Source organism: Corythoichthys intestinalis, chromosome 14 (genome assembly GCF_030265065.1).
Source record: "Corythoichthys intestinalis isolate RoL2023-P3 chromosome 14, ASM3026506v1, whole genome shotgun sequence".
Classification (NCBI taxonomy): Eukaryota; Metazoa; Chordata; class Actinopteri; order Syngnathiformes; family Syngnathidae; genus Corythoichthys; species Corythoichthys intestinalis.
The window spans coordinates 44,185,118-44,211,982 of NC_080408.1; the positions used below are offsets into that span (position 1 = coordinate 44,185,118).

Genomic DNA, 26,865 nt, shown 5'->3' on the forward strand with positions numbered 1-26,865 from the left:
TGTAATGGTAAACTTTTGGCCTGCTTACATGACTGACATCACATCCCTATGTCCATGGTAAAACTCATGTGATCGGCATGTTTTTCACGAAGAATGGTTGTTGTATGAGGCAGGTAAGCACACATCCGAAAAGTAGCGGGGCTCTAGATGCTGTAAAAGCAGCCGAAACCCCATGTCCTCCATGACGCCTGGTCACTGAACGCTATAAACTGCATTCTTTTTGCATCCGGGGCTTTCGCTCTCAGGTCACTTGGGTCAAAACTTGGGCTGTCAAAATTACTGCGTTAACGGGCAGTAATTAATTTTTTAAATTAATCACGTTAAAATATTTGATGCATTTAACCCACATGCCCCGCTCAAACAGATTAAAATGACAGCACAGTGTCATGTGCACTTGTTACTTGTGGTTTTTTTTGGGTGTTTTGTCGAACTCTGCAGGCGCTTGGGTGCGACTGATTTTATGGGTTTCAGCACCATGAGCGTTGTGTAATTATTGACATCAACAATGCCGAGCTACTAGTTTATTTTTTTGATTGAAAATTTTTCAAATTTTATTATAACGAAAACATTAAGAGGGGTTTTAATATAAAATTTCTTTAACTTGTACTAACATTTATCTTTTAAGAACTACAAGTCTTTCTATCCATGGATCGCTTTAACAGAATGTTAATAATGTTAATGCCATCTTGTTGATTTATTGTTATAATAAACAAATACAGTACTTATGTACAGTATGTTGAATGTATATATCCGTCTTGTGTCTTCTTTCCATTCCAACAATAATTTACAGAAAAATATGGCATATTTTATAGATGGTTTGAATTGCGATTAGTTACAATTAATTTTTAAACTGTGATTAACTCGATTAAAAATTCGTAATCGTTTGACAGCCCTAGTCAAAACGTCACTCGTCCGACCGAGCCTGGCCTCTCCTCAAGCCTGTGCTCTTCTGTCCGTCCGGCCGCAGAACCAGCACCCGCGCCAGGCCTCAGTCTGGCCGTGGTGCTTAATGAGTCGAACTGGAGATGAGTGGGGCGGCGGTGCCCGAGACTGAGCTGATGGCTGCTTGCTAAAAGTGTCTTTGATCGTCACAAACCCCGTAGCTTTCCATTTGTTTACTATTAGCTTTAGCCTTCGCACTAGCAGCACCTTCGTATTCATTCCGCAAATCTTTGTGATACAGCTTTATATGGCTGATCAGGTTAGTGGTGTTGAATGAGGACGCTTTCTTTCCGTCTCGTAGAACTTTTGTAGTACATGTTTTGTATATGGGCAGAGCGTTATTTGTTTCACACACGGAAAAGAAAACGCACACTCGTGACGGAGCCGCAATGATATCAAGCATTTCGTGTGAATCGTCACTCATGAGACAGGGACTTCAGAGGGAGGAGGGGGTGAGGTGGCAGTGCATAATTGGACAAAACTGCGTCGATTGCGCACATTTGGAGGCTAAATGAAGTATATATTTATCGGATTGCGTTATCGGTAGAATTTTTTTAATCTGGATAATCTGTGTGTCGTCATAACTGCCATTATCGGCCGATAATTATCGGTAACCGATATTATCGTCCATCTTTAATAATTAGTTTAACACTAGTAGACATCCAATCCATTTGAACTGGGAGGGTGGCAGCGCACACCCTCACAAATGAAATGGATTGGACATCTAACGCAGTCATTGGCAACCAAAGTGTATGGAGGTCCAAAAGGGACAGAATGAAATATATAAATACATCTTTAAAAATAAATACTTAAATGTTTCACGAGTTAAAATAGTACCGGTAATTAAATAAATAAAAGTGCCAATAAAGTGCCTATGACAGCAAAAAGCTTTTTTTTTTTTCATATTTTCCACAGTGTTTTATGCTCCTGAATGAAATGGAAATGGAAATGTGTGTGGAAGCGATCACTATATTTATTTAGTTTTTTTTAATCCCGCGCCGTGAAAATCAGTGACTTCCGGCTCCAGTCTCGAGTAGTGAAAGAGGGCGCTGTGATGTGTACGGTAGAAGGAGTCCTCTTCGCTGTCCAGCCGTACTGTTTTATGAGAAGGACTAAGGATTCAGCTGATTTTGCGGATTATTTCATTTATTTTTCGCATCACGCCAGCCAAACGGCTGCAGAAAAATTTTGCTGCACCATGGAGAAGCGTGTGAGCCTTTTTGAGGTTTCAAAAGGTTCCCATTCACTGGTGGATATTGGCCAAAACAAACCCTACTACTGTGGGACCACTGGACTTACGAGGAAGTGAGTAAACATCGTGTTTTCTATTATGTCAAATAGGGCTGCAGCTATCGAATATTTTAGTAATCGAGTAATCGACTGAAAATTCTATCGATTATAGATAATCGGATCGAGTAATCGGATAAAACAAATATATTTTTAGGTGAAGAGCAATTATAAATATACATGAGAAAACAAGACATTTCATCTAATCTTGAACCATTTTCAGTCAATCAATGTCTTTATTTTCAATGTATATTGTTGAAAACAGCCAACAATTGCATCTGAGATGTAACTAGAATCCTGTCGTATGCACTTTAAATAATTAAAATAAAGCTCATTTAATGTAAATACATATAATTGTTTCACTAAATCATTATTTCATGGACACACGTTGCAGCACTCCACATGAATTAATTTTATTTGTCAAACTCACCCATCAATGTCAGTGGGCGGGACTAACAATGGTCTAACTTTAATTGATTGCTGTCGTCTGAAGTCAGACAACATTCATGCTGTCTAAGGAGGATATACTTCAACTTTCTCAGGAGTTGGTCAGAGATTTTAGACCATGGGTCCCCAAACTACGGCCCGCGGGCCGGATACGGCCTGCATCCACATTTGGTCTGGCTCCCTGAACAAATTTTTTTTTTTTTTAACTCGTGTTATTTATTTCCTGGCTTTTTCTGTGAAGAACCCAGAGAGGGTTATTTGGTTATTATCTATTTAATTAAAAGTGTTATTATTATATTTTATAATATTATATAATATTATTTTTATTTTATTTTTGTTCCGTGAAGAATCCAGAAATGGTTATTTGAATTATTTACTTTTGTTCCGTGAAGAATCCAGAAATGGTTATTTGATTGTGGCTTTCTGAAAAACAATACATTTTTACTTTTAGGCACTCCTGCAATCGTCACACTTTTTCTGTTACAAACTGACCCCGGCCCCTCATCAGAGAAGGGAAAAGTTATGTGGCCCTCACAGTAAAAAGTTTGGGGACCCCTGTTTTAGACCTTGCTGATTACATGGAAGCGGCACCTGCTGACCAAGAACATGTACTGTGCAAAAAAGAGGAGTTTATAGAAGTTGTTAGATTAATTTCACCTCTTTGTTGTTGAAGCACTTCATGAATTTATGAGCAAAACTTGCTGTCACTCATCCTCCACTTGCACCACCTTGTGTGTCGGAATATGTTTACGGGCTCTGCAACCATCGTTCATCTAAAATCGCCCCCGTCTTGGTTTGATGTGCTTGGTAAAAAAATCCAGGGTGTTAGTCCCGCCCACTGATTTTGATGAATTGATGAATAAATTCATGAAGTGCTGCTGCAACACGTCCATGAAATTAATTAAATAGTGAAATATGTTTTAATTAAAATTGAATGGGCTAGTATTTTAATGAATTAATGGTTTTTATTCATTTAATTCCCATTCCAAATAATTAATTACACATTTAAGTATTTTTTTCAATATTTGTTTTATTCTGTACCATTTAGTCCTTCATAAAAAAAGTAATTCTGTAACTTTTATCTAATTTGAATGTCGTTTTAATTGTGTTGAAAAAGCAACGATTTGCCATCATGTCCTTTTAACTATGTTGGAATTGTAACAATAAGATGAAATAATAAAAATTAGTTTCAATTAGTTTCAATTGTTAAGTTTGCCATATATATTTTGGTGGGATTCATGTAAATTCAAAACAAAGGGGGCAGAGAAAAAAAAAGAATAGTATAAATGTCTAGTTTTGTACGTTAGATAAAATGGCCTATATTGTGTTTAAAAAAGAAAAAAAAAAAATCCAATATCGCCAGCACAAGGACAAAGTGAAATCCATGTTACGCCTCTTTTTGTATCCCTGACCTTTGTTTTGCAGAGCTCCTCTTGCGCTTTTCTTCGCTCTTCCTCTTTGGCTTCCAGACTCTGCTCCAAGGTCTTCACCTTATTCTCCATGTCCTGCTTGTGTTCTTGGACGGCCACGTTCAGCTGTCCCAGCTGAGAAATAGATGTAAAGATATCAGCGTGTAAATGTTTTGTATAGAAATAGTGAATGTTCCATAGTTTATTTATTCTCTACCAGTGCTGCTCTCTGCTGGAGCTCTCCCTGTCTTTCCTTCAGGGCAATGTCCATGTCTAATACCTCATGAGTCCTGTCTTCCAACTCCCGCTGGGTCTCACTGCAAACACGCACACGTGTGGAATTAAATGGATTGGACGTCTATCGCCATCAATGGCAGCCAATGAGTTAAAATAAATGAATATATTATTATTATAGCAGTACATTTTGAAACAAAAAAAGTTTGCCGAATGCTACTTTTCAAATCATTTCATAAAGAATGCAATTACTCGCAATTCATCTCACGTGAATAATTCCTGAATTGTGATATTTAGGGTCATTTTGTGCTTTTATGACAGGATTCTTGGACTTTTTTTTTTTTAAGGAAGAAAGCTGTTTTTGGAAACCATAACAAGCAGTATGTATGAAGACCAATGAAGCAAAGTCTTGTAGTCACAGTGAAATCTTTATACTTTTTGTTCCCTTGAGTGCTTCATGTACTGTAGCTGCAGGCAATGGGTTACATATCAACTTTACAGATCAGAAGGACACTATGTAGCGTCTTAAAAATAGAAATGAAAAAAGAACATGATTCAGAAAATTGACACATTTGTCACACAAAAAGATATTTTTCACCTTATATGGCAAAGATGACATAATTTACACACATGAAAACTGTTACATCATATGAACTCAGTATAAAAAGTACAAAATTGACATGATATGGATCCAGAAAAGAGCAGTTTCAAACACGTGACACAAATCTTGTCCGTAGTGCGTCCGTCAAGACGAGCATAACCTCACCTAAGACGTATGCTCAGTTTTTCCACCTCCACTTGTCGTTCGTCGGCGATGCTTTGAGTCCTCTGCAGGACGTCGTTGAGCAAGCGGAGTTGAGCTAATGTCTCGGCTAGCTCCTCCTGCACCGTCTGCAGTTGTTCCTCGAGGAGTTGGACCTTCTGGACGCTGTTATGCTTGTCTGCCTCGCAGCGGTGGAGCTTCTCTTCGAGGTCAACTACTAATGGGAGGAGAGAGAGGCGTCTAGTGAAGGAACAGCTTTCAATGCCATTGACGGTGTGACGTCCAATCTGTTTGAACTAGGAGAGGCTGGCAGTGAGTGATCTGAGTGGCTCTTTTGCGTCAAATCAACTTGAACTGGGAGGGTGAACGTTCAACCTCTCAGTTCAAATGGATTAGACATCTATCACCTTCAATTGCAGCCACTGAGCAAATAGCAGATGCTTTGACATTTATGAAGAATCTTTCAAAAATCAGTTGAGAAATAAGCTAATTATGTCTTAGTTTTAATGTCAATGCATTGACTTTGATGGGAACGTCGCTCTTACAAACATGGTTGCGCAGAAGCCATTTTGGCCAGAGATGAAGGTCTTTTCATGCCTCGGCCATGAATTGAAATTAATTTATCACTAGTAGACGTGCAATCAAGTTGAAGTGGGAGGGTGGCAATGAATGAACTTTCTCTGGCAGCCCTCCCACTTCAAATGGATTGGACATCTTGAGCCACCAATTACTGACAATGAGTTAAGCGGTGTCTGACCAAGCCATGATAAAATGGCTTTACATTCAAGTGAGTATGCAGTAATTGTGTGTTAAAAGAAAAATATATATCCAGGGTGTCCCAAAAAATGTATACACCCTTTTGCAGCTGCTAAATTGACATGCTCACACTTGGACTGCATTTTCATACTTTCAGTAACAATTGAGAATATATATATATATATATATATATATATATATATATACATATATTAGTGTCAAACGATATATAATTATACAAAATAATATACATTCAACTTATGGTACATAAGTACAGTATTTCTTTATTATAACAATAAATCAACAAGATGGCATTACCATTATTAACATTCTGTTAAAGCGATCCATGGATAGAAAGATAGATAGAAATTTTATATCAAAACCCCTCTTCATGTTTTCGTTTCAATAAAATTTGTAAAATTTTCAATCAAACAATAAACTAGTAGCCCACCATTGTTGATGTCAATAATTACTTACACTATGCTCATGGGTGCTGAAGCCTATAAAATCAGTAGCACCCAAGCGCCAGCAGAGGGCGGCAAAACTCAGAAAAACACAACAAGTACACCTTTCACTGTGCTCTCATTTTAATCTGTTTGAGCGGGGCACTTGTGCGTTAATTGCGTCAAATATTTTAACGGGATTAATTTAAAAAATTAATTCCCGCTCGTTAACGCGATAATTCTGACAGCCCTAAAATATATATACTGGACTGTCTCAGAAAATTAGAATACACAATATTCTAATTTTCTGAGACAGTCCTGTATATTGTTCTATGTAAAGGACGTCAGCCAAGGTCGGCCCCCCACATTTTTACCACGCCAAATCTGGTCCCCTTTGCAAAAAGTTTGGACACCCCTGCTTTAAATGGTGGATTAATGTACAGGACTGTGTCAGAAAATTAGAATATTGTGTATTCTAATTTTCTGAGACAGTCCAGTATATATATATACACATACAGTATAACATGGTATCGGTACAGTATCGGCCGATACCACAGAGTTGGTATCGGTGCAACACTGGAATATGGTCTCTCAATAGTGCAGTGAGTTGGAACATATCCCCTACAATCACTGCATGTAGCTTACCTAAATCATTTTTGCTTTCCAACATGCTCCTTGTTTGCTGCAGATTCTCATCCAAGATGCTGATCTGAGATGTCTTGATGTTGACATCCTTCCGCAAATTCTGTAACTCCGACTCCTTCGACATGAGTTCCACTTGGTAATTTTTCAGATCAGTTGTCGCTTGGCTTTAATAATGTGAAGAACAACAAGCAAAATCACACAGTCAATAACATAACATTCACCAGAGTCATATTCGCCTCACCTTATCATGAGTACAGCACCCATCTTTCTTATAAAGAGAAACCTCCGCAATATTTCAAAATGTTTGAACTTGTCATGTAAAAATGAAATTAACCAAAGTGATTTTCCACGGGGTGAAAGAATGGCTTTAAACCAAGGCGGATCCTCGCTTATATACGCGCACATATTGAGGGATGTGAGAGGCAGAGCAAAAGACGCGTTGTCACGCCTACTGTGGGATGTGGTGTAATCATGAGACAAACGCTCATATTATTTGATTATCAACTGGCCTAGCATTTTGAAGCAAAAAAAGCCCCGTCAGTCACAAGAAAACATCTTATATAAATGGCAGCTGCAGGATTTGATAATTAAATAACTTTGTGTATCTACTTATGTGATGTCACTGCTGTTCATACTTGAGCATCGCAGACAGTTTGATGTTCTTGTCATTCACATCACGTAGGCTCTTGTCTTTTTCCTCATTGGTCCTCGCCTCACCCAGCAGAGACGTCCGAGATCGCTCGAGCTGAAGCTCCAGATTAGACACCTACATAAAGCACAAAAAAGTTTGTTTTTTTTAGACTGTACAAATTAAGAATTAAAAAAAATCTTCTGAAAAAAATGTATGACAACAGTTTCAAAAGTGTTCAGGGTTGAAAAAGAAAATTTTAGGTTTTTTAAGACATTCTTAAGACCTTGAAAATATAATTTAAGACCAAAACATATAGCAACAATGTCTCATGAAGAAAAAAACTAAATTTCTTTCACTGTAACTGGTCTTTTTCTCTTCTCATGTGTGACTCGACGGCTTTGACCCCCATTATCCCTAATGAAAAAGTCTACCTCGCGATACGATTTGTGATACAAGGCTCACGATAACGATGATATCACGATCTGGCGATACAACTATTATCGATACACCGGTCAGGAAATCATTCTAGAATATTATTCAAACAACTAATGAAGAGAAAAGTCTTTTCATCATTCTGCTGTGAATGACGTACCGCCCGCATGCTATTTTTAGACCGTGACGTCGCATCGTAAAGCGGAAGTAAAGCCGAAGTGGGACATTATAGACCGGCCCTCGAATAGAAACAACGTAATTTGTGCTACTTTTCTCCGCTAATCTTTCAAAAACGAACATGCCGATCACACATTGCTTTTTTGGAACTTGTAGAAACGACTCTAGACATTACGACATATGAAGGATGTTTTCTTCATACGTTTCTGGAAACCAAAAACTCGGGAGGAAAAAATGTGAAGACCGAATCAACTTGCACGGACTTTAACGCCAGCTCGGTGAATCCATTCACATTTCATATGCAGTAAACATTTTGTTGGGTTGGCACTGTCTTTCAGAGGACAAAGCGATCGCTACACAAAGCTAACTAAATTACCCCCAAGAATGGTCAGAGACGTAGGACAACCAGAGGATATACAAGAAAGACAGGGCTGATGGTAAAGGATAGCTTGTTGAAACAGGAGAATGTCATTGTCAGTCGCGTCGATAAAAAAGCTAAGGCTATGCTTAGGTTGGCTCGTTTTTTTCGTCTTTTTCAGCCTTCGACACTCAAGCCATCTCTTTAACTGAACATTTTTATTTTCTTCCACATCTTTGCCAGTAGAGGTGCACAATAATTATCGGTCTGATAATTATTGGTCCGATAATAGGAATTATGACGTCATCCAAATAAATCCGATAACATTATTTATTAGCCTGATAATATATAATATTTTTGGCACGGTGTCAGTGGATTGGGATGTGTGCGTTTGTTTCCACTCGTGTTTTGCGAGTATGCAAAGTCTTGTTACTGTTCCTGAGGCCGTACTTTTCCATCACTGAGTGTTAAACCTTATTATGGCAATTAGCAAATGTTTGTATTTTACAGTTTATAAGTTCAGTGCTAATTTTTCAGGGAAACACATCGTCAATGATATTGACTGATTGGCTGTGATTGACTGAAATTATATTTATTTGAAAAAATAAATATGGGCACTTTTGGGCAAGTCAAAACGCTTCTCGTCTTTGTTTTGTTCATTATAATAATGTTCATGTCATCATGAAAATTCTGATTAGGTCAAAGGCAAATCTATGCTGAATCCACCACTAGTATTTTTGACCTACAGATGTTAAAAAACTCAGGTGAATATAGATTTTAAAATTCTCTATGTATTATTGGTTATTGTATCGGTATCGGCCTTGAGGAGCAGGAAGTTATCGATATCGGTTTCAAAAAATGGATATCGTGCATCCCTATTTGCCAGTGAGTTTGGCACCAGGGACATCATTTTCGGAGAGAATTGGTAGGTTTAGCTCTGTAAACATCTCTTTCGTATACGATTTCCATTCATTTCCTATTAGGGACAAACGTCGGCGTGTCCCTCCTTAGCAACAGTAGCTAACGTCATGAATATTAATGAGCGGAAGTGACGTGTTGCTTGCGGTACGCCATTGGAATGAGTTTATCACAGGTAGACGTCCAATCCAATTGAACTGGGAAGGTGGCAGCTGTCATTCCTCTCACTTCAAACTGATTGGACGTCTATAGCCATCAGTGACAGCCAATGCCAAGCAACGAGTTCATTTTAAGGGCATTTGACGTCATTTCCTGTTGATTTTCGATCATTGCCTTTTCCTTTTGAGGCATTTACCGGTCACTTCCTGTTGATTTTGGGGCATTCTTGGGTCACTTCCTGTTGATTTTGGGTTACTAAAAGGAAGTGACTCAAGAATGTCTCCAACTGAATAGGGAGTGAATTAAAATTAACAGGAAATAACCTATAAATGCCCTAAAATTAACAGGAATTAATCTGTAAATGCCCACAAAAGACTGGCTGTGAATGCTCTGCTTTCAATGCCATTGATGGCTAGACGCCCAATCCAGTCAAAATTAATTGAATGTCCAGCGCCTTCAATGGCAGCCAGTGAGCTAACACTATTCTAATGGAATATTATGGTAGCAACCTTTTGGTTACCCTTTTTTTAAAAAAACTGTGACACCTTTTTAAAATGATATATCGATTCTTGGTAGGAGAATATCGATAACCCTTTGGGCTACGAGTTGCTGACGTATGCTGGGGTTGCGGACAACATATAATATAACATATATTAATCCCAAACTCCTGTATTTTGTGCACGGCCATTTATAAAACAAATATACACCATTGCAAGTTTTACTCAGACTGCAGTGATTTCAGTGGCATTAAACACATCATCTGGAAATGTGATACCTATTGTTAAACTTAAGACAATTTAAGACCTTGATTATCCGGATTTTAAATTTAAGACATTTTAAGACTTTTTAAGGGCCCGCGGGTACCCTGCTGTTATGTCTAAGATTACTTCATAAAATGCTTTCTTGTGATTTTCTTTCATTTGAGCAAGAGTAATGTTTGGGGGGGAGGGGGGGTTGTGTTTATTCAGTGGTTGCCATTGACAGTGATAGACGTCAAATCCGTGAAATGGAATGGCAGGCATTGAATGATCACGTTTCTGTGCCAATGACGGTGATAGACATCCAATCCATTTTGACTTAGAAAGGCTGGCAGCCATCCTCCTAGTCAAAATAGAGCAGCACTGGAAGAGTTAGAAATGTATGATCATTATTTCAATGACATATATTATTTTATTTATAAAATTTCAATGAATTACCAATTACAGTGGTCTACAAAATTAAAATATATATATATATATATATATATGGCGGAAAACACAGACAAGGCTGAAAAAGCAGTTTCTGCTCTTGCACCCCTCTTTAAAATAAACTGCTGTGTTTTAAGCCAAAAGAACTGTTGTGTTTGATAGCAAAATATGTTTATATGCTGCCATAGCAGATTCATAGTGAGATAAGCTCCCGAACTATTTTTAATTTGTCAGTTTTACCCTGGGAACCCATTTACAGACGTCGTGCAACCGCTTTTGTTTCAACCTAGCCATAAAAACAAGGTAAGTGATCGTATTTATTATTCGAAATGTCTGTCATTTTTAGCCTAGAATCATTCATTGGTGTCTAATATTTAGTTTAAAAAAAACGACTTTAAAAAATTATTCACTTGCATATTTTAAACTTTTAAAGAAATTACGTCACAATGAAAAAATTGGCGTCTGTAAAAAAGTCATGGATATCTACCTCATAACTATCGCTTAATTGTATTTTTTTCGTTACTGTCGCATTTTTCCCAATATTTTAGACTATAAATAATCGATCCAAACAAAGAAAAATTGGGGAAAAAAATAACATTTGAAAGGGTAAATATATGAAAATGAAAATCTCGATTACTCCTTGATGTCTGCGATTTCTGCATCGTGACCCTTGTTATATGACCATGTTTCACCCATAAAATCCCCCAAAAATCCAACTGTGGCCATTCACAGCTGTGTCTTGACACTCGGTGCTACATGGAGTTTTTTGATTGAAAAAAGGTAATAATAATATCTCATTAAAATCATTACGTCTTTAATTATGCTCTCGCGCGCTCTCACATCCAGTTAGGGTTTTGCGGTTTAAAAAAAAAAAAGTTTTTTTTAAATGCCTCCCTGTTCAAAAGTTTTCTTCCCCCAGAAAATTGAGATTTTAAGCTTTCCAATGATGTATCACACATGTATATAGGACAATTTTGAAATTTGGCCAAATTGGGGATCTCAGAGCGGAACTTCAAGTCACCTGAGTGTTTTCCGCCTTAATATTCATTATGCTTCAGAGATAATGGTTAAATCGAACTTGCTGTGGTGACATGGATTGGAAAATAAAAGATTTTAGTGCTGGTTGGCTAAAGTATTCAAGATATTTAATCTTAAAGTTTGATTACAAAGATACATTAGTGTAATTATGTAATATCAGTTTTACAAGTTGCTACATTTGACATGGTATGGATATATCAGTGAGTGCCACCGCTTATGTAATGTTTCATAGCGCTATGTAATCATGCATTTTGTCCGCTTCCAATACACCAGGATTTACGCAATACATTGAAAACAACATATTATGTCACAGCTCTTGCCTACACATTTATGTTTTGAAATGGTAGGCAATTTTTAGGTAGATATGTTTGCTTAGAAATAACCATTTCCATTTCAGTTAATATTAATGTTTGCCCTAATTGCTTGGATTTTAACATTTTGGCCAGTTACTGTATCCCAATTGACCCTTTTGACCTCATTTATCTTTTTTAGTGGCCCAAATTTAGTAATCCCACTATTTTTATCCAGGAAGCATTTTGTTTGTTATGCAGTGTTGCATGATTAAAGAAATATTAAATAATTTGACTATTTTTGTCAATAATGATTTCAAATAAAATATTTGGGTATGAACATTGACTGAACAGAACTACAAATAAATACTAGTATATTTCAATTAATGAATTAAATGGATGTTGCAAAACAAATATCTTCTGGATTCTCTGTACTGTCTGTTCACAGTAATTTTAGCACTAATACCGTTTTAAACCACAACTTTACACTACATTGTCATTTCAAATGAATTCTAACACAATTATCATCCTTACCAGAACTTTATGCTTAACTTTGTCCAGCTCAGTACGCTAAATGAACATCATTGTTTTGAGAGCTAGGACACAAAGTTCCAAGCTATAAACACTTGTGCGCTATTCATGTGATCACAAGATTAAACTGCTTTTGCCCTTGCAAGGAATGTCTTATTATCAGATTAAAGCTTTCGAGCTCAATGGACAGCGTGTATTAGTACCCAGTTTGTCTGTTTGGTAGTCAAACCACAATCAACAAGGGTCAGAATTTTTTTTATTAATTAAGTGTCTTCACTTGATTAAACATTTGGCAAATATCAAGCTTTTCAAAGCAGTTTTCATACAAAATCTGAGACATTTACACTGGCTACGTTTATCTGGACAAAATATCCTTAATCTGATCAGGTTTCGGATTAAAATTAGGATCGGATGCACCGTTTTCTAAGGGAGTGCCAAAAAATCTATTATTAGATGCATCGCGATTTGACACGGACAATTCGATTACGATTCATAAATGTTCAAAAATGATGATTTTTCCCTAATAACTTTATGACAGTCGCTCATAGCGGAACGAAATTCAAAACACGTCTGCCGCCCGGACACCTTTAACGGAAGCACGCACAACGTTATGATGGATGCTGTCAGTTACTGAGCAAGAGGTTTACTCCTTTTCAAAAGAGTGGAAAATAAATTTGTGTATGAGACAGGCAGACAACCGGCAGTTGCGCTTTTGTGTGCAAGTTATTTTTTAGAGCGAGAGTGGGAGAGAGATAGTTTGTTGCTCCTTGTCTTTCAGTTGTGCAGCAGTAGGTTCAAGTCATGTTAATTGGAAAAAGTCCCTAGTGTTTTGCAAAGTCCCGTGTCCGTCTATCAGAAGTGAGTCCACGAACCCTCTTGTACTGTTTGGCTTTTATTGTTGTTGTTTTTGAGATGTTACTAGTTAGTGCCGAACGCTATGCTAATTAGCGACTTCGCTAACATGTATTTCCATGTCAAGTTGTGCGTTGTTTGGTGTTGTACATGAATTACTCCAGATGCAGAACATTTAAAACCAGGATTAAGTACAGCAGTAACATTACGTACATGCAAAATAGTACAGAAATCTGTAAAAAGAAAGTATATTGGTTAAAAGAAGTCTTATTTCTAAAGACCCTTTGTTTGTTTCCAGAAAATGTGGAATTCATTCCACCAGTGTACATTTTATTGTATTGTTGAGAGAAATAAGTACTGCCTTTGAAACAGTTAATGTTTTTCCACCTTCTTGTGAAAAAGAGTATCTCAAGGTCAGCTGTGTGATGTATGGGTATGTTGAGAAATAAGTACAGCCTTTAAAATGGTTAATGTTTTTGCACTTTCTTGCAAAAAAAAAAAAAATATATATATATATAGCAGTTTGAGGGCAGCTTTGGGCATTTTTCCATCGTTCCTGTTGAATCATTAGGATATTTTAAATAAATAATGGACATAAATTTGTTTGGCTACTTTTCTTAATTAGTAATGTACGATGCATCGATAACTGTGATGACCGTGATCATCATCAATACCGTGATCATCGTTCAATAATTGAATCGTAGCACCCTGAATCGTAATCGAATCGTGGGGTGCCTAAGATGACACACCCCTACTGTTTTCATGGATACTAAAAATATTAATCCGATTAGGACTTGAGTGTTCAAGCATCAATTTTTTGGGTCGGAACCAAATTTTGATATGGGCAGACACTGCCTCAGCTGTTTCTATATGCGCGGAAGTGTGGAGTGCGCATGAAAGCACAGAAAAAATGTATGAAAACACATGCGGGGGTTCATGTGTGTGTCTATGGTGACGTTGGAGTCAATGGGTCATGTTTTTGTTCGCAGCAACAAAGCGACTTGTTAAGTGTGATTTTGTGTGGTCTGCTCCTTGTGCAGATCATGCCAAGAGCCACAGTGAGGGGACGTTACACACCGGAAATAGTAGAAGAAGCCATACCGACTTCCGTGTCAACAGAGCATTGCTCTGTCCATTTCTACATTAAACATTAACGTTATTTCATTTATTTTTTTCACGTTTTTCTACCATCAAGTTTTTCAAAAATTTTAAGATCTTTTAATATCGCCAGCAACTTGTTCATCTCGGATACAGACCAGTTTAGTCTTGCGCCTTCCCTGTCTTCCACTCGCTTTGCTTCTACTGGTTTCCAGGAACAATAAGGCATTAAAAGGCAATAAAAGGCATTTTCTGACGTCACAGACGACATACGCGGTTTGTTCCGAAATTTTGGAATAAAATGTTCTCATGCGTGCCGATCGGATTATCAGTCCACATATACCACCTCTCGTTTGGAATAGAATTTTGATCGTAAGGGGCTGGATCAGGTTAGAATATTCAGAATGGGGTGATACATGAAACATTTTTATTCCTGTCAGGCTTTTGTTCCGAATAAAAGTGTCCATGGAATCGAAGCCATTGATAGATTTGGGAATTATATGATGACATGATGCCAAAAACTCATGAGACCAGTAAAAACTCTCACCAGCTAAAGCTGAGCAAAACAGAATAAATAAATCCTAGCGATTACCATTTGTTCAACCAGATGGCCATCTTTCACTTACTTGTTTTTGCAGTTGACTTTGGTTCTCCTCTAGTTCAGCGATGCGGGCTGTGCCCTCAATCAGCATCGTCTGCTGCTGTTGTAGTGAAAGCTGAAGCTGTAGGTTTTGCTCACTGGAGCTCTGAGCCACGCGAGTGACACCGTTTAGCGTTTCCTGCAGGGAACACACCTGAAGGGGAGGTAAAAACAGGGCGATGAGTGAACAATCATAGAAAAAGCTCAGGGAAAAGTGAGAAAATATTGTTCGTGGACCTTGTCTTTGAATCTCTGTAGCTCAGACTCATAGCTCTTCTTCATCTCCTCCATCTGCTGAAGATGCCAAGTCAGCTCCTCTCGGCAGGCGGAGAGAGTCGACTGGTGCTCATGCTCCTGATGTCAAAGTCAACACGCGCAAAATCGACAGAATCTTTTGGTCTTTGAGTGTGACATCACTATTTGCTGGTCTAAAGACTATCAGAAGCACCAAGCGTCTTTTACATCTTAGATAAAATTGTAATAATATCTTTCTAATAGTCTAATATTATCATTTGTTTTAGCTGTCCAGATTTTACTCCACATTTTATGCAATTTTTCAGTTTCTGTGTGTTGTTATACAACTGTAATCTGCCCAGCGCCATCAAAATCCTGACTGCTGGCTCTGGTCACATTGTGATAATTACCTCATTCACTGCCATTGTATTGCAATTAGCAAAGACTTTGCTTCATTTCATTTATCACATTTCGTGTCATAAGACAGATATAGACAAGACATATATAACACTCAGAGGCATACGATCTTTGTACATGGCCAAAAACATGTTATGTCAACTATCAACCAAAAAGTCATGAACCAAGAGTTGTTCTTTTCCCACGAGTGCAACAATGTAGGCTATTCAAAGTTGGCTCACTCTCAAGGCTGCTCTTTTTATAGATTAACTGCAATGTTATGAAAGTTTCTTCCTTTTAACTAAAAATACCCTGATTTGACATTCTTCTTGCATTGTTGAGCAATTTATTTATTTGTTTTTTTTGTTTGTTTAACCACTAAGTAATACTGTAGTTGGAGAAAAAGGTCCTGCAGTGACACAGCATGTCGTTTCAAATTTGGCAGGAATATTTTCAGATTTTTTTTTTCATATGGAAGTGTTAACAATATTTCTGTTCGTGTATATTTGATTCAGTCATTCACTGAGATCTATTTAAATTCCTAAAAAATGTACTCTTGGGAAAATGGTATTATGTGGTTATCAAGAGTAAATAATTACAAAGACACTAATAAATTTGATTTTTTTTTTTTTTTTTTAAATAGTCCCACTCCTAGTTTTATTTCCATCATTCTACAACAGTGTGTTTCGTCTACAATCTCTGCTCTATCTCATCTACAAGGTCATGGATTAGAATTAGAGTGCTGCTGAATGTTGTTAAACTGACCTTGGTGGCAGCCTCAGCGGCTTGCTCTTTTAAACTCTGGAGCAATTCCTCATGGTGTCTCGCTTCAATTTGTTTCTCCTTGAACCAAAACGCAGCCAGTGGTTTTAACATCGTGTGGTTCTAGGTTTTTCTCAAGAAAAGTAATTACCTGTGTGAGTTGTTCAACCGAGGTCCGAAGCTTCAAACAGGCAGCCTGAGCTTCGTCTCTTTCTCTCTGGAGAGAGCTCAGCTCTTTCTCCATTTCTAACACTCGAGAATGAGCCTCCTCCAAAGACGACTGCAGCTGCAAACATGAAGAAATTTCACATTTAACTTTGATTTTCTATTTATTTTTCTCTTCAAATAGTTCCAATGATTACAAAATAATGCAAATGTATTCCAAAAAATTCAAATCACCACGTCTAGTCGGTGCATTTGCTCAGTGCATTGCTGACTCTGTGATTGTTTTGTCTTCTCCAATGATTGCTGGTACTCTCTTTGCTTTTTATTCATCAGTGTTTGGTAGTGCTGAAGAGTGATGTTCTTCTCCTGTATCAAACACAGGGAGAAATGAATAAAAACAAGGAATGAAAATAAAATAACTGACTTGCTTAAAACACACAGTATATTCTGTATTCTTATACAGTGGTACCTCTACATACGAAGTTAATTCGTTCCAGGACCTTGTTTGTAAGTCGAAATGGTCATATGTCGAGCAGGATTTTCCAATAAGTATACATTAAAATTCCATGAATTCATTTCGCAAAATTACTAGAACGTGCACTAAATTCTTAATAAATACTGATGTTGCGATTGCAAATATAAATTAAAAAGAGCAGAACAAATAAATTATGAATAAAAATCGTAATAATAATATAATAATAGCAATAATTGTAATACCTGTCATAATGTAACAAACCGGGTTGTAATGTGGCAAATGTGTTTGCGTGGTGTACCTGAACGCATCGCGTGGCTGCTTTGGCAGAGTGCGCGTTTTTAGTTTCATTTTTTCTTGCTGCAGGGGACACTAGGCGTGTTGTGTTGCACAAGTTGAAATAAATGATTAGAAACCTGATGAAGCTGGTGATTTCTTTGGCGATGTTACCACAATAATAAATGCCACCTTAATTTATAAAGACTGGCGAACGGAGGAGGACCACCGAGATATACCATCTACGGCTGTATTGTTGAGCCATATCACGGATGTGCACCCACCGCTCACATTTTTCTATCATATTCATCATATCCATCTTCATGTCAATGGTAAGCATCACCTTTTTTTTTCACCACCTGCACTAACATTGTTGGAACCATGTTGATTTCTCTCTAGAAAATCTGCTGTACGTCGGTCTTGCGGGAAAACAAACTGCAGTGCTGTCATAGATAGTCGTATTTAGAGCATGTTGTCGGATGTAGAAACAAATGGAGAGTCAAATTTTACGTCGGATGTCGAAAAGATTGTGTGTTGAAGCGATTGTATCTCGAGGTACCACTATATATATATATACGTGAAAACCCAATGAATTAGGATACCATAGAAAGTTACATTAACTCACTCACATTGACTGTAAGCTACATCAAATTTGAATTGGGATGGCCAACATTGAGTGATTATGTTTCACTGTCATTGACGGCGCTAGATGTCTAATCCAATTTGACAGCCCTTCATTAGATTAGATTAGAAATCTAGTGTCGTCAATGAGTTAAGAACAGGAAATGCTTTTTGACTATTTTTTCATTTTTGATGAAAAATTTAGTAATAGGATTTTAGGGCTCTCATGATTAATCAACTAACTGACAGTGAATCGATTATCAAATTACTTGAGAACTATTTTTTTTCCTTTTTTTTTTAAACCTGTCCTGTTCAACTGCTTAGACACGGAGAATTGCAATCTGAGTGTCCTTATGGTCTGGAGGGTTTATGATGTGCCAAATCAAATAACCCTCTCTGAATTCTTCAAGGAAAAGGCCAGAAAATAATACGATTGAGAAAAAAAAAAATTCAAAATGGCCGGACCAAATCTGGAGGCGGGCCGTATTTGGGCCGCGGGCCGCAGTTTGGGGACCACTGGGTTAACGTGTATTATTTTACCATTACATTGAATTGCATGCCTTTTAGTTTTTGTGGCGCTTACACGCTCAAGTGTTCCTCACTTGAAGAAGAACGCGCTCACGTGAAGAAGAGCGCGCTTACACCCAAAGAAGAAATGCCGCATCCAAGTGAGTGGGCGAGTTAGTGAGAGAGGGAAACACTTCTACGAGCCAACGTTCTTTGTTAATGTTAATATCTACAGAGGCAACGCCTGTATGTATCATCTTTTGTGTTGTTGTTGTTGTGTTTCCACTCGCGATCAGACACTTAAATCCAGTTGTGTAGTGGTTTGAACGATGTGCTAATGCTAGCGAACGAATGCCAACCATACTGTTATTAGCAGCTCATCATCACTTATTTACGTTGATGCAAACCTGTTTGTTATTGGGGACGAAATTGATTTGTTTCATTTCTATTCTTAGTTTCACTCTTCAAGTGATGGTTGAATAAAGTCAGCAAATCTCCACCTTGCAATGACTGCAAGTCGCTTTGTTGTAATTTTTCCTCGTGAAGTGAAGACACACTTTCGAGCGTTTGAACCTACGTGCTGTCATTGTTATGTTTATGGCTGCAATGCTTGTGCTTACCCTTCGTAACCTTTCATTTTCACACTCTTTCCTGGTGAAGTGTAGTCAAACTTTGGAGCGAGTGGTTCTTGGCGCCATGCTAGTTTGATGCGTCTGGACAACAAGACACGTCACGACGCAATACGCGTCTTTTGGAATCGTTAAAGGGATCGTTAAGGCTTTTTCATTGTGATGTCGAGGCCTCGAAACACTCGAAACCGGTTCCGAATTGGAATCGGATTTCGATTCCCCTCCCTAGACCTAAGGCGGTCTCCCGGACCATCCGTGCCCCCATCAAACAGCCATCAGGGAAAGGATGATGAGATTCTTGCCCCGACTCTCAATAAACACATCTATACGAGTCATTGACCATCTTTGCCAGCGATAGACGTCAAATCCATTTCAACTATAAGAGGCTGGCAGTGATTTACCTGTGAGATTATTTGCGATTAGACATGTGCTGTTCACCGGTTTCAGTGTATACTGTGGTATGAAAACGTCAAGGTTTCAAAATCGCAAAAAAATTTCTAGGGGTGCACGATAATTATCGGTCTGATAATTATCGGTCCGATAATAGGAGTTATGACGTCATCCCAATAAATCTGATAACATTATATATTATCGCTCCTATTAATAATATTTTTGGCACGGTGTCTGATTGGAATGTGTGCGTTTGTTTCTACTCCTGTTTTGAAACCGTGATATTTTGGCTTGAAGTTATCATACTGGCACATCATATTCTGTATAATAGTATTTACCACACTTTTATTTTAAATGTACTGCCATATGAATAATATATTAACTCATTGGCTGCCAATGTGCCCTTAAAATAGTAAATTAATTTGTCAGTTAACTCGCCTAGCCTTAAAAATGACTAAAAAAGATGACTATTGTCCAGTAGTCTAATGCATTGAGCTGCACCTGTTCGTACCTGTAGCTGCTTTTCCAGCTCTGTATTCTTCAATGCAGCCTGACTGTAGGCTGAAGTTTTCTCCTGTAACTGTTTTTCCAGCGCAGCCACTCGAGCGCTCTTCCTTTTTAGCTGAGGTCAAACAAAAAACAATGCAAAACTGACGAGGTGCTGATGTAAACCATGAAACCACAAGTGTTTAAATTTGACCCATGACCAACAGAAGCAGATACATAACCAAAAAGTGATGGTACTTCTTTCTCCGAGGCTGTGACGTGGTTGGCCTTGTCCATCAGCTCCGTTTGGAGGTTCTGGTAGTTGGAAGCTTTTTGGGACAAGGAGGCACGCAGGGACAGAATCTCTTCTTGGCCTCGGCTCACGCGGTCCTGGAGTTTCTCGACTAGGCGGCTCTGTTTTGTCACTTCGGCCTCCTTCACTTGAAGAACTTGTAAGAGATGCTGATAACCTTCACCTGAGAAAAAGAAAACTACAGTATTGGTTTCATGGTATATTTTTAAATGGTTTAATGGTGTGTAGTCTGCTTCAGAATTCCATGGTTCATGGCTGACTTTCGACTTTGGGGCTTCCTAAGTGAAGTTTGCATGCTCTCATGGTGATGTGATAAATTGAACTATTTTGGTTGTGATTTTCTTGACCTTTTGCTGTCACTGGACCTTCTCTTTGTTCTGCAAGGTTTTCAGTAGTGTAAAAATATAATATAAATATACTGTATATAGTATTGTATATACTATTTTCGCAATATACCGTGGCTCGTGATTATTTTGTTGTTTGCGGCAGCTATACCATTCACTGCCAATGAAAGTTATAGACATCGAATCTATTTCACCTGGGAAGGCTGGCATTTGAGCGATCATATTTCACGGCCATTGACGGCGATAGACACCCAATCAATTGTTGGCAGACGAGTTAATACTTAATAACAAATACATACATTTTGACAACCTGATCTTTTTTACCCGATTCCGATCCTCTGAAAATGATGTGATCGGATCGGGGAAATTCCTAAAAAGAAGTTACAGTGTCAACTATACCGGGTTTAAGTTGAATTATATGTGCAGTTCTTGAATAATCCACCGGAGGCAGCATGCAAGGCTTGGCACACAATTGTCCAACTGCATCCTAAAATAAACAAACATTATGTCATGTTTATCAATCGAAAAATAATTGAACATATAAGTTATGAAACACTTATAAAGAAAATCATGTGAGGTGTAAACAAAGTTATTGTTCCACCTCTCTGAGATGCAGCAGTGCTAATATTCCCTCAAGGCTAGCGGTCTCTGTTTGGCTTTGCAGAGCTATTTTGCGGCTGTGGTCGAGGCTCAGCTCCTGGTTCTTGGTCAGGGTTCGCAAATCTTCCAGTTGTTGGCGCAGTGAAACCAGTTGCCTGCTTTCATCGCTACGCTCTGTCAGCTGCCTGCGGAGGTCTGCGCTCCGACGCCCGGCATCATCAAGCTGGGCTCGAAGGTCCAAATGCTCAGCAGCAGTGATCTTACTCTGCCTTACTTCCTCCTTTAATTGGCTACAAGGCCAGTGAGAAGGTCATGGTAACGGATTAGAGGGGGAAAAATATTCCTGAAGTAAGCATCAATGTAAACACTGTGACTGCAATTCACGTTCGTTCATTTGCCCCTCTAGTACAAACAGATTGAACTTCAAGTGCTATCAATGGCACTGAAGGATGAACATTCATAGCAAGACCTTCTATGTTAAATGAATTGGACATCTATTGTTGTCAATAGCAGGCAATAATTTAAACACTGAAATTTAAAGGAGAAAAAATTGAATTACAGGGAGCACCAGAATCTATTTGTGTATTCATTCATTTTAATTGTATTAATTTGGCTTAAAGTTATTTTTATTTTTCACAAAAACATATATTTATAAAATTATAACAATGATCAATTTAAAAAATACATTATTATAATTGAGACCTAGTGTCCACAGGACAAGGAGTGTGACAATATATCATGGCACTATGTCGCGCTATTTTGTATCTTAATAGGTTATCGACACGCTCCTGCCAAGAATCGATATATCGTTTTAATGTCACTGGTTTAGAGCTGTCCTGACAATTCGGCGTTGACAACGTCATCGATGATGTAAATGCGTCGACGGGGAAATGACGGGTTAAAAAAGAAAAATACATGCGGATAAAGTTGAGAATGCCGATCGCTTGGGATACAAGTGGTGAAAGTGGCATAAAGCCGAAAAAGCGGAACAGAGTGGCCAAAGCCTGGAATTATTTGAATGAAAATAAGGAGGGAGCCACTGTGTGTGGTCTTTGCAATGCTGCCCTTGCATACCACGGTAGCACGTCAGCTATGAACGAACACTTGAAGCGTCGTCACCCAGGTGTAATTTTGGAAGACGACAAGAAACAACAAGCTGGCAGATTGTAAGTCCATATAACTAACGACTTTTTTTCAATTGGAAGTTGCTCTTATGTGCGTCGTATCAACATGCGTCATTAAGTTTTTTTCACGTACTTCACGGATTTAGCCACTCTGCTGCTGCTCCCGAAAGCTGTGCACGGCATGCAGATTGTATTTATTAGGATTATGGGAGCTCCCGCTTTGGGGAAAAAAAAATACATATAAATACATATAATATATGGAAACACAGGCCTGCTTACTGTATGTAGCCCATGACTAAAACGAGCACTAATCTTACTTACTTTATATTATAATGTATATTCATATAGTAGTATACTATAATATTAATACTATATGTTTGCCAGCAGTTTTTGACCTCATTGTTTGTGATTTACTATTGTTATTTGTTTAATTTTCATACGTTAATAAAGAATTTAATTAACGTTCCAAAATAATTTTTTTTGTAAATTAATTAGCATCAACAAAAAATTATTTACTAAATTAGTAAAAGAAACACAGAAATAATATATATATATATATATTTATATATATATATTTATATATATATATATATATATATAAAAAAAATTTTAATCAAGTTAATTACAGCTTAAAAATTAATTAATCGTAATTAATCGCAATTAATCGCAATTCAAACCATCTATAAAATATGCCATATTTTTCTGTAAATTATTGTTGGAATGAAAAGATAAGACACAAGACAGATATATACATTCAACATACGGTACATAAGTACTGTATTTGTTTATTATAACCATAAATCAACAAAATGGCATTAACATTATTAACATTCTCTTAAAGCGATCCATGAATAGAAAGACTTGTAGTCCTTAAAGATTTGTACAAGTTTGTACAAGTTATAGAAATTTTATATTAAAACCCCTCTTAATGTTTTCGTTTTATTAAAATTTGTAAAATTTTCAATCAAAAAATAAAAAGTAGTTCGCCATCGTTCATGTCATTACACCATGCTCACTCCCCAAACCCATAAAATCATTTGGACCCAAGCGCCAGCAGAGGGCGCCAAATAAAGAAAAACAAGTAACAAGCGGACATTACACTTCTGTCATTTTATTCTGAGCGGGCCATGTGCGTTAATTGCTCAAATATTTTAACGTGATTAATTTAAAAAATTAATTACCGCCCGTTAACGCGATAATTGTGACAGCCCTAATATATATACATATATATACATTGTACCTGTATTAGATTAGATTAGTTGACTAATCGTAAAAAAATTCTGCTGACTAATCTGGAGAAAATTAGTTGTTTGGGACAGCCCTACACTGGTTAATAAAGGCGCCAAAAGGTTGCTACCAAAAGGTTTTCCACTGGACTACACCTTTCCACCTCTAACACCAATCCCCCAATAATAAACAATTTTTTCCCCAATGCCCTTGGGAGCATATCAATAACCTTTCAGACTACTAAGCATCACGGTACATCACCTTTTCGATATATTGTCGCACTCCTTATCACCATATTGTAAGATAATCGTTACAATGAGTTTTATACCGCAAATCAGATCGGATAGTATAAAGAGGTTGCCACCACTGATGTGGACATCACATTCTAGGTCATGTTGGCCACACTTGTATACCAAATGATCATATTACGGTTGGCCTACATGACCCAAAATGTGATGTCCAAGTATATGGACACCAGGTGTTTGAGGGGGATACGTTTATTTTTTTTATTACAAAAATACTCACTTTCCCTATAAAGGGTGCTCAAAGGTATCATGCCGTTACAAACTGATATCAGGCCATATCTAGACATAAGCATTCAGATGCGTACCTGATTGTATAACTCTTATCAGCCTTCTCTCGCTCCAGGTCAGCACACTTTAGTTGCAACTCTTCTTTTTCTCGATTACAATCAGTCAGACTTTCTTTTAATTTGACCTCATTCTCCATCACCTAGAATGTACAAGCAATGCTTACTTACTGTATATTGTTTCAAACCAGGGATGTCCTACCTACCTACCTTTTCTACATCATAAAAATTGTTATGAGTTATGCATTTATATCTTTCTCAGTGAATTACATGTGTTTGAATGTTTTTCATGTTTCAAAAGACATTAAAAAATAGGTGGAAAAAAAAAGTCCACGCCTCAGCTCAGTTTGTTTCCGAAGTGAAAAGTTGGATGGATTCGTGTAAAATGTATTAATTTTATTCATTTATTAACTGTATTTTTAAAGTGTCAGATAGTATTTAATGTTAATCTTTTATTGATGAATGATAGCAATAATAATTTGGACTAAGAAGCGTAATATTGTATCTTTAATTGCAATTTCTTACAGTTTTAAAAATACAGCAGGCCCCGCATTTTTATGTTTGGTAGCTGTCCCCGATTGTTCAAGATGTATATATGTATACATGTTTTTTACGCAAATACAATGGCTGTCATTTAGCAGCAGATTCTTACTATAGTGCACGATCTTGCAACATCTAAACTTGCTCATGTCAATTTTCGATACAAACTGGGGTTAATTTTAGGATTTAAATTTGTGACGGGTCAGTAAAAAAAATAAATTAAAAAAATACATACAAAATTATGCAAATGAGCCCCAAGAGGGGATTTCAGACAAATCCTTCTTCCAATTGTTAATTAGGATAGCATAGAATACAATAGCCTTTATAGTAATGTAGGCCTGGGAAAAAAAGAAAAAAAAAATCAAGCCATATACAGAAAAAGGTTTCACAATTTGGAAATCGAATTACAGAATGCCCAAAATCTCAAGACTAAGATTATTACCTCAAATGTGTTATTCTTTTTAGATTGCGCGTTACCTTTTGAAATTTAATAGCAACGTTGGCCTTGTACTCCTTGAAAGCTTCTTTGAGTTTTTCGGCATTCTCCAAAGCTTGGTTTCTTTGTTGTTCTGCCCTGTTAAAAACAAAACAAAGCCTGTAGAACACACCATAAATAGCTCTGGTAAAGGCACCATTACCTTTTGCTCACGCTGGTCTTAATGGCCAGCTCCTCTCGGAGATCGCTTAGTTCCTCAGTCAAAGTTGTGATCATGATCTCACTTTCAGCCGCTTCCTCCTGGCAACGCTCGGCCCTCAGCTTTGCTGCCCTGTAAAACACAAAAAGTGATCATTTGTACTGAGAATAAATCTTTCAAAATCTCCTTCTTGGGTTAAATAATAGCCTAATAAAACATACTAGAGTATGTGAAAAATGGGACAATTTCATGAGTATATGTCATGACTTACTTTAATTCTGTAGTTTTTGTCTCCACCTCAGCTTGAAGGTGACATATCTGTTCATTCAAAACTGATATACTGTTGGCAGATCCTACCATGGAGCATCGCAGGTGATCCTGAAAAGAAAGTCCATTATTACATCAAGTATTTGCTTCCATTTTTGTTCCGAAGTCCTTTTTTTACCTGAGAACTGGCGGATAGAAATTCATAAGGAGTAGAATCCAGCTCACTCATGAGTTGAACATCCTGCATGGCCAGATGGGCATTTTCTTGGCGTGCGTGAACCATTTTTCGCCTTGTAGAAAAAGACTCCATCTCATGGACAGCTTGAACTAAAGTCAAGTAAAGCAGGTTAAGTGTTCATATCAGATGTTGAGCTAATTTATTAACAAATTCATTGGAACATTTAAAAAATGGCAAAATGTTTCATGGTATTTTAACCATGTATGGGGCAAGTGATTGATTTCGGGAATTTAACTCCAAAAAAAAAAAAAAAAAAAAAAAAAAAAAAAAAAAAAAAAAAAAAAAAAAAACTGGCTTCCTCATACGTGGTTAACACATTTTGGGTCATGTAGGCCACAAATTTATTAACATTTGATATGCAAGTGTGGAAAAAATGATCCAAACGTTTAATGTCCTCAACAGTTATCATATATATACACATACATAATTAATATGATTAATCATTCATCAGTAATACATATTTTCTTAATGAGTACACACATGGCGGAAAACACTCTCGGGGCCTTGAAGTTCTGCTCGGAGACCCCCAATATGGCCAAGTTTAAAAATTGTCCTATATGGAGTGTGATAGATCATTGGAAATCTTAAAATCTCATTTTTTGGGCGGAAGAAAAATTTTGAACAGGTGGGTATTTTTAAACAATTTATTTTTTAAAACAGCAAAATCCTAACTGGAGGTGAGAGCACGCGAGAGCATAATTGAACACGCCATGATTTTAACGAGATTATCTCGAAATTACCTCTTTTCGATCCAAAAATTCCATGTAGCATGTATCACCGAGTGTCAAGACACAGCTGTGAATGGCCACAGCC

The 26,865-nt window shown here is 37.4% G+C and overlaps 1 protein-coding gene across 1 annotated transcript in view; it reads right to left on the reverse strand.

Moving 5' to 3' along the window:
- ccdc18 (coiled-coil domain containing 18) overlaps nucleotides 1–26,865 on the reverse strand; it is a 43,721-nt gene that overhangs the window by 13,738 nt on the left and 3,118 nt on the right. Inside the window, exons 2-20 of the mRNA XM_057858352.1 lie at nucleotides 25,993–26,141; nucleotides 25,819–25,925; nucleotides 25,551–25,679; nucleotides 25,390–25,486; nucleotides 24,394–24,515; nucleotides 21,434–21,722; nucleotides 21,232–21,319; nucleotides 20,434–20,651; nucleotides 20,201–20,311; nucleotides 17,029–17,160; nucleotides 16,781–16,915; nucleotides 16,633–16,710; nucleotides 15,475–15,591; nucleotides 15,224–15,391; nucleotides 7,562–7,692; nucleotides 6,927–7,090; nucleotides 5,086–5,299; nucleotides 4,303–4,402; nucleotides 4,089–4,220 (exon numbers count right to left, since the gene is read on the reverse strand). Coding sequence (XP_057714335.1) covers nucleotides 4,089–4,220; nucleotides 4,303–4,402; nucleotides 5,086–5,299; nucleotides 6,927–7,090; nucleotides 7,562–7,692; nucleotides 15,224–15,391; nucleotides 15,475–15,591; nucleotides 16,633–16,710; nucleotides 16,781–16,915; nucleotides 17,029–17,160; nucleotides 20,201–20,311; nucleotides 20,434–20,651; nucleotides 21,232–21,319; nucleotides 21,434–21,722; nucleotides 24,394–24,515; nucleotides 25,390–25,486; nucleotides 25,551–25,679; nucleotides 25,819–25,925; nucleotides 25,993–26,141 — 2,681 coding nt within the window. The remainder of the gene's footprint in view (nucleotides 1–4,088; nucleotides 4,221–4,302; nucleotides 4,403–5,085; nucleotides 5,300–6,926; nucleotides 7,091–7,561; nucleotides 7,693–15,223; nucleotides 15,392–15,474; nucleotides 15,592–16,632; nucleotides 16,711–16,780; nucleotides 16,916–17,028; nucleotides 17,161–20,200; nucleotides 20,312–20,433; nucleotides 20,652–21,231; nucleotides 21,320–21,433; nucleotides 21,723–24,393; nucleotides 24,516–25,389; nucleotides 25,487–25,550; nucleotides 25,680–25,818; nucleotides 25,926–25,992; nucleotides 26,142–26,865) is intronic.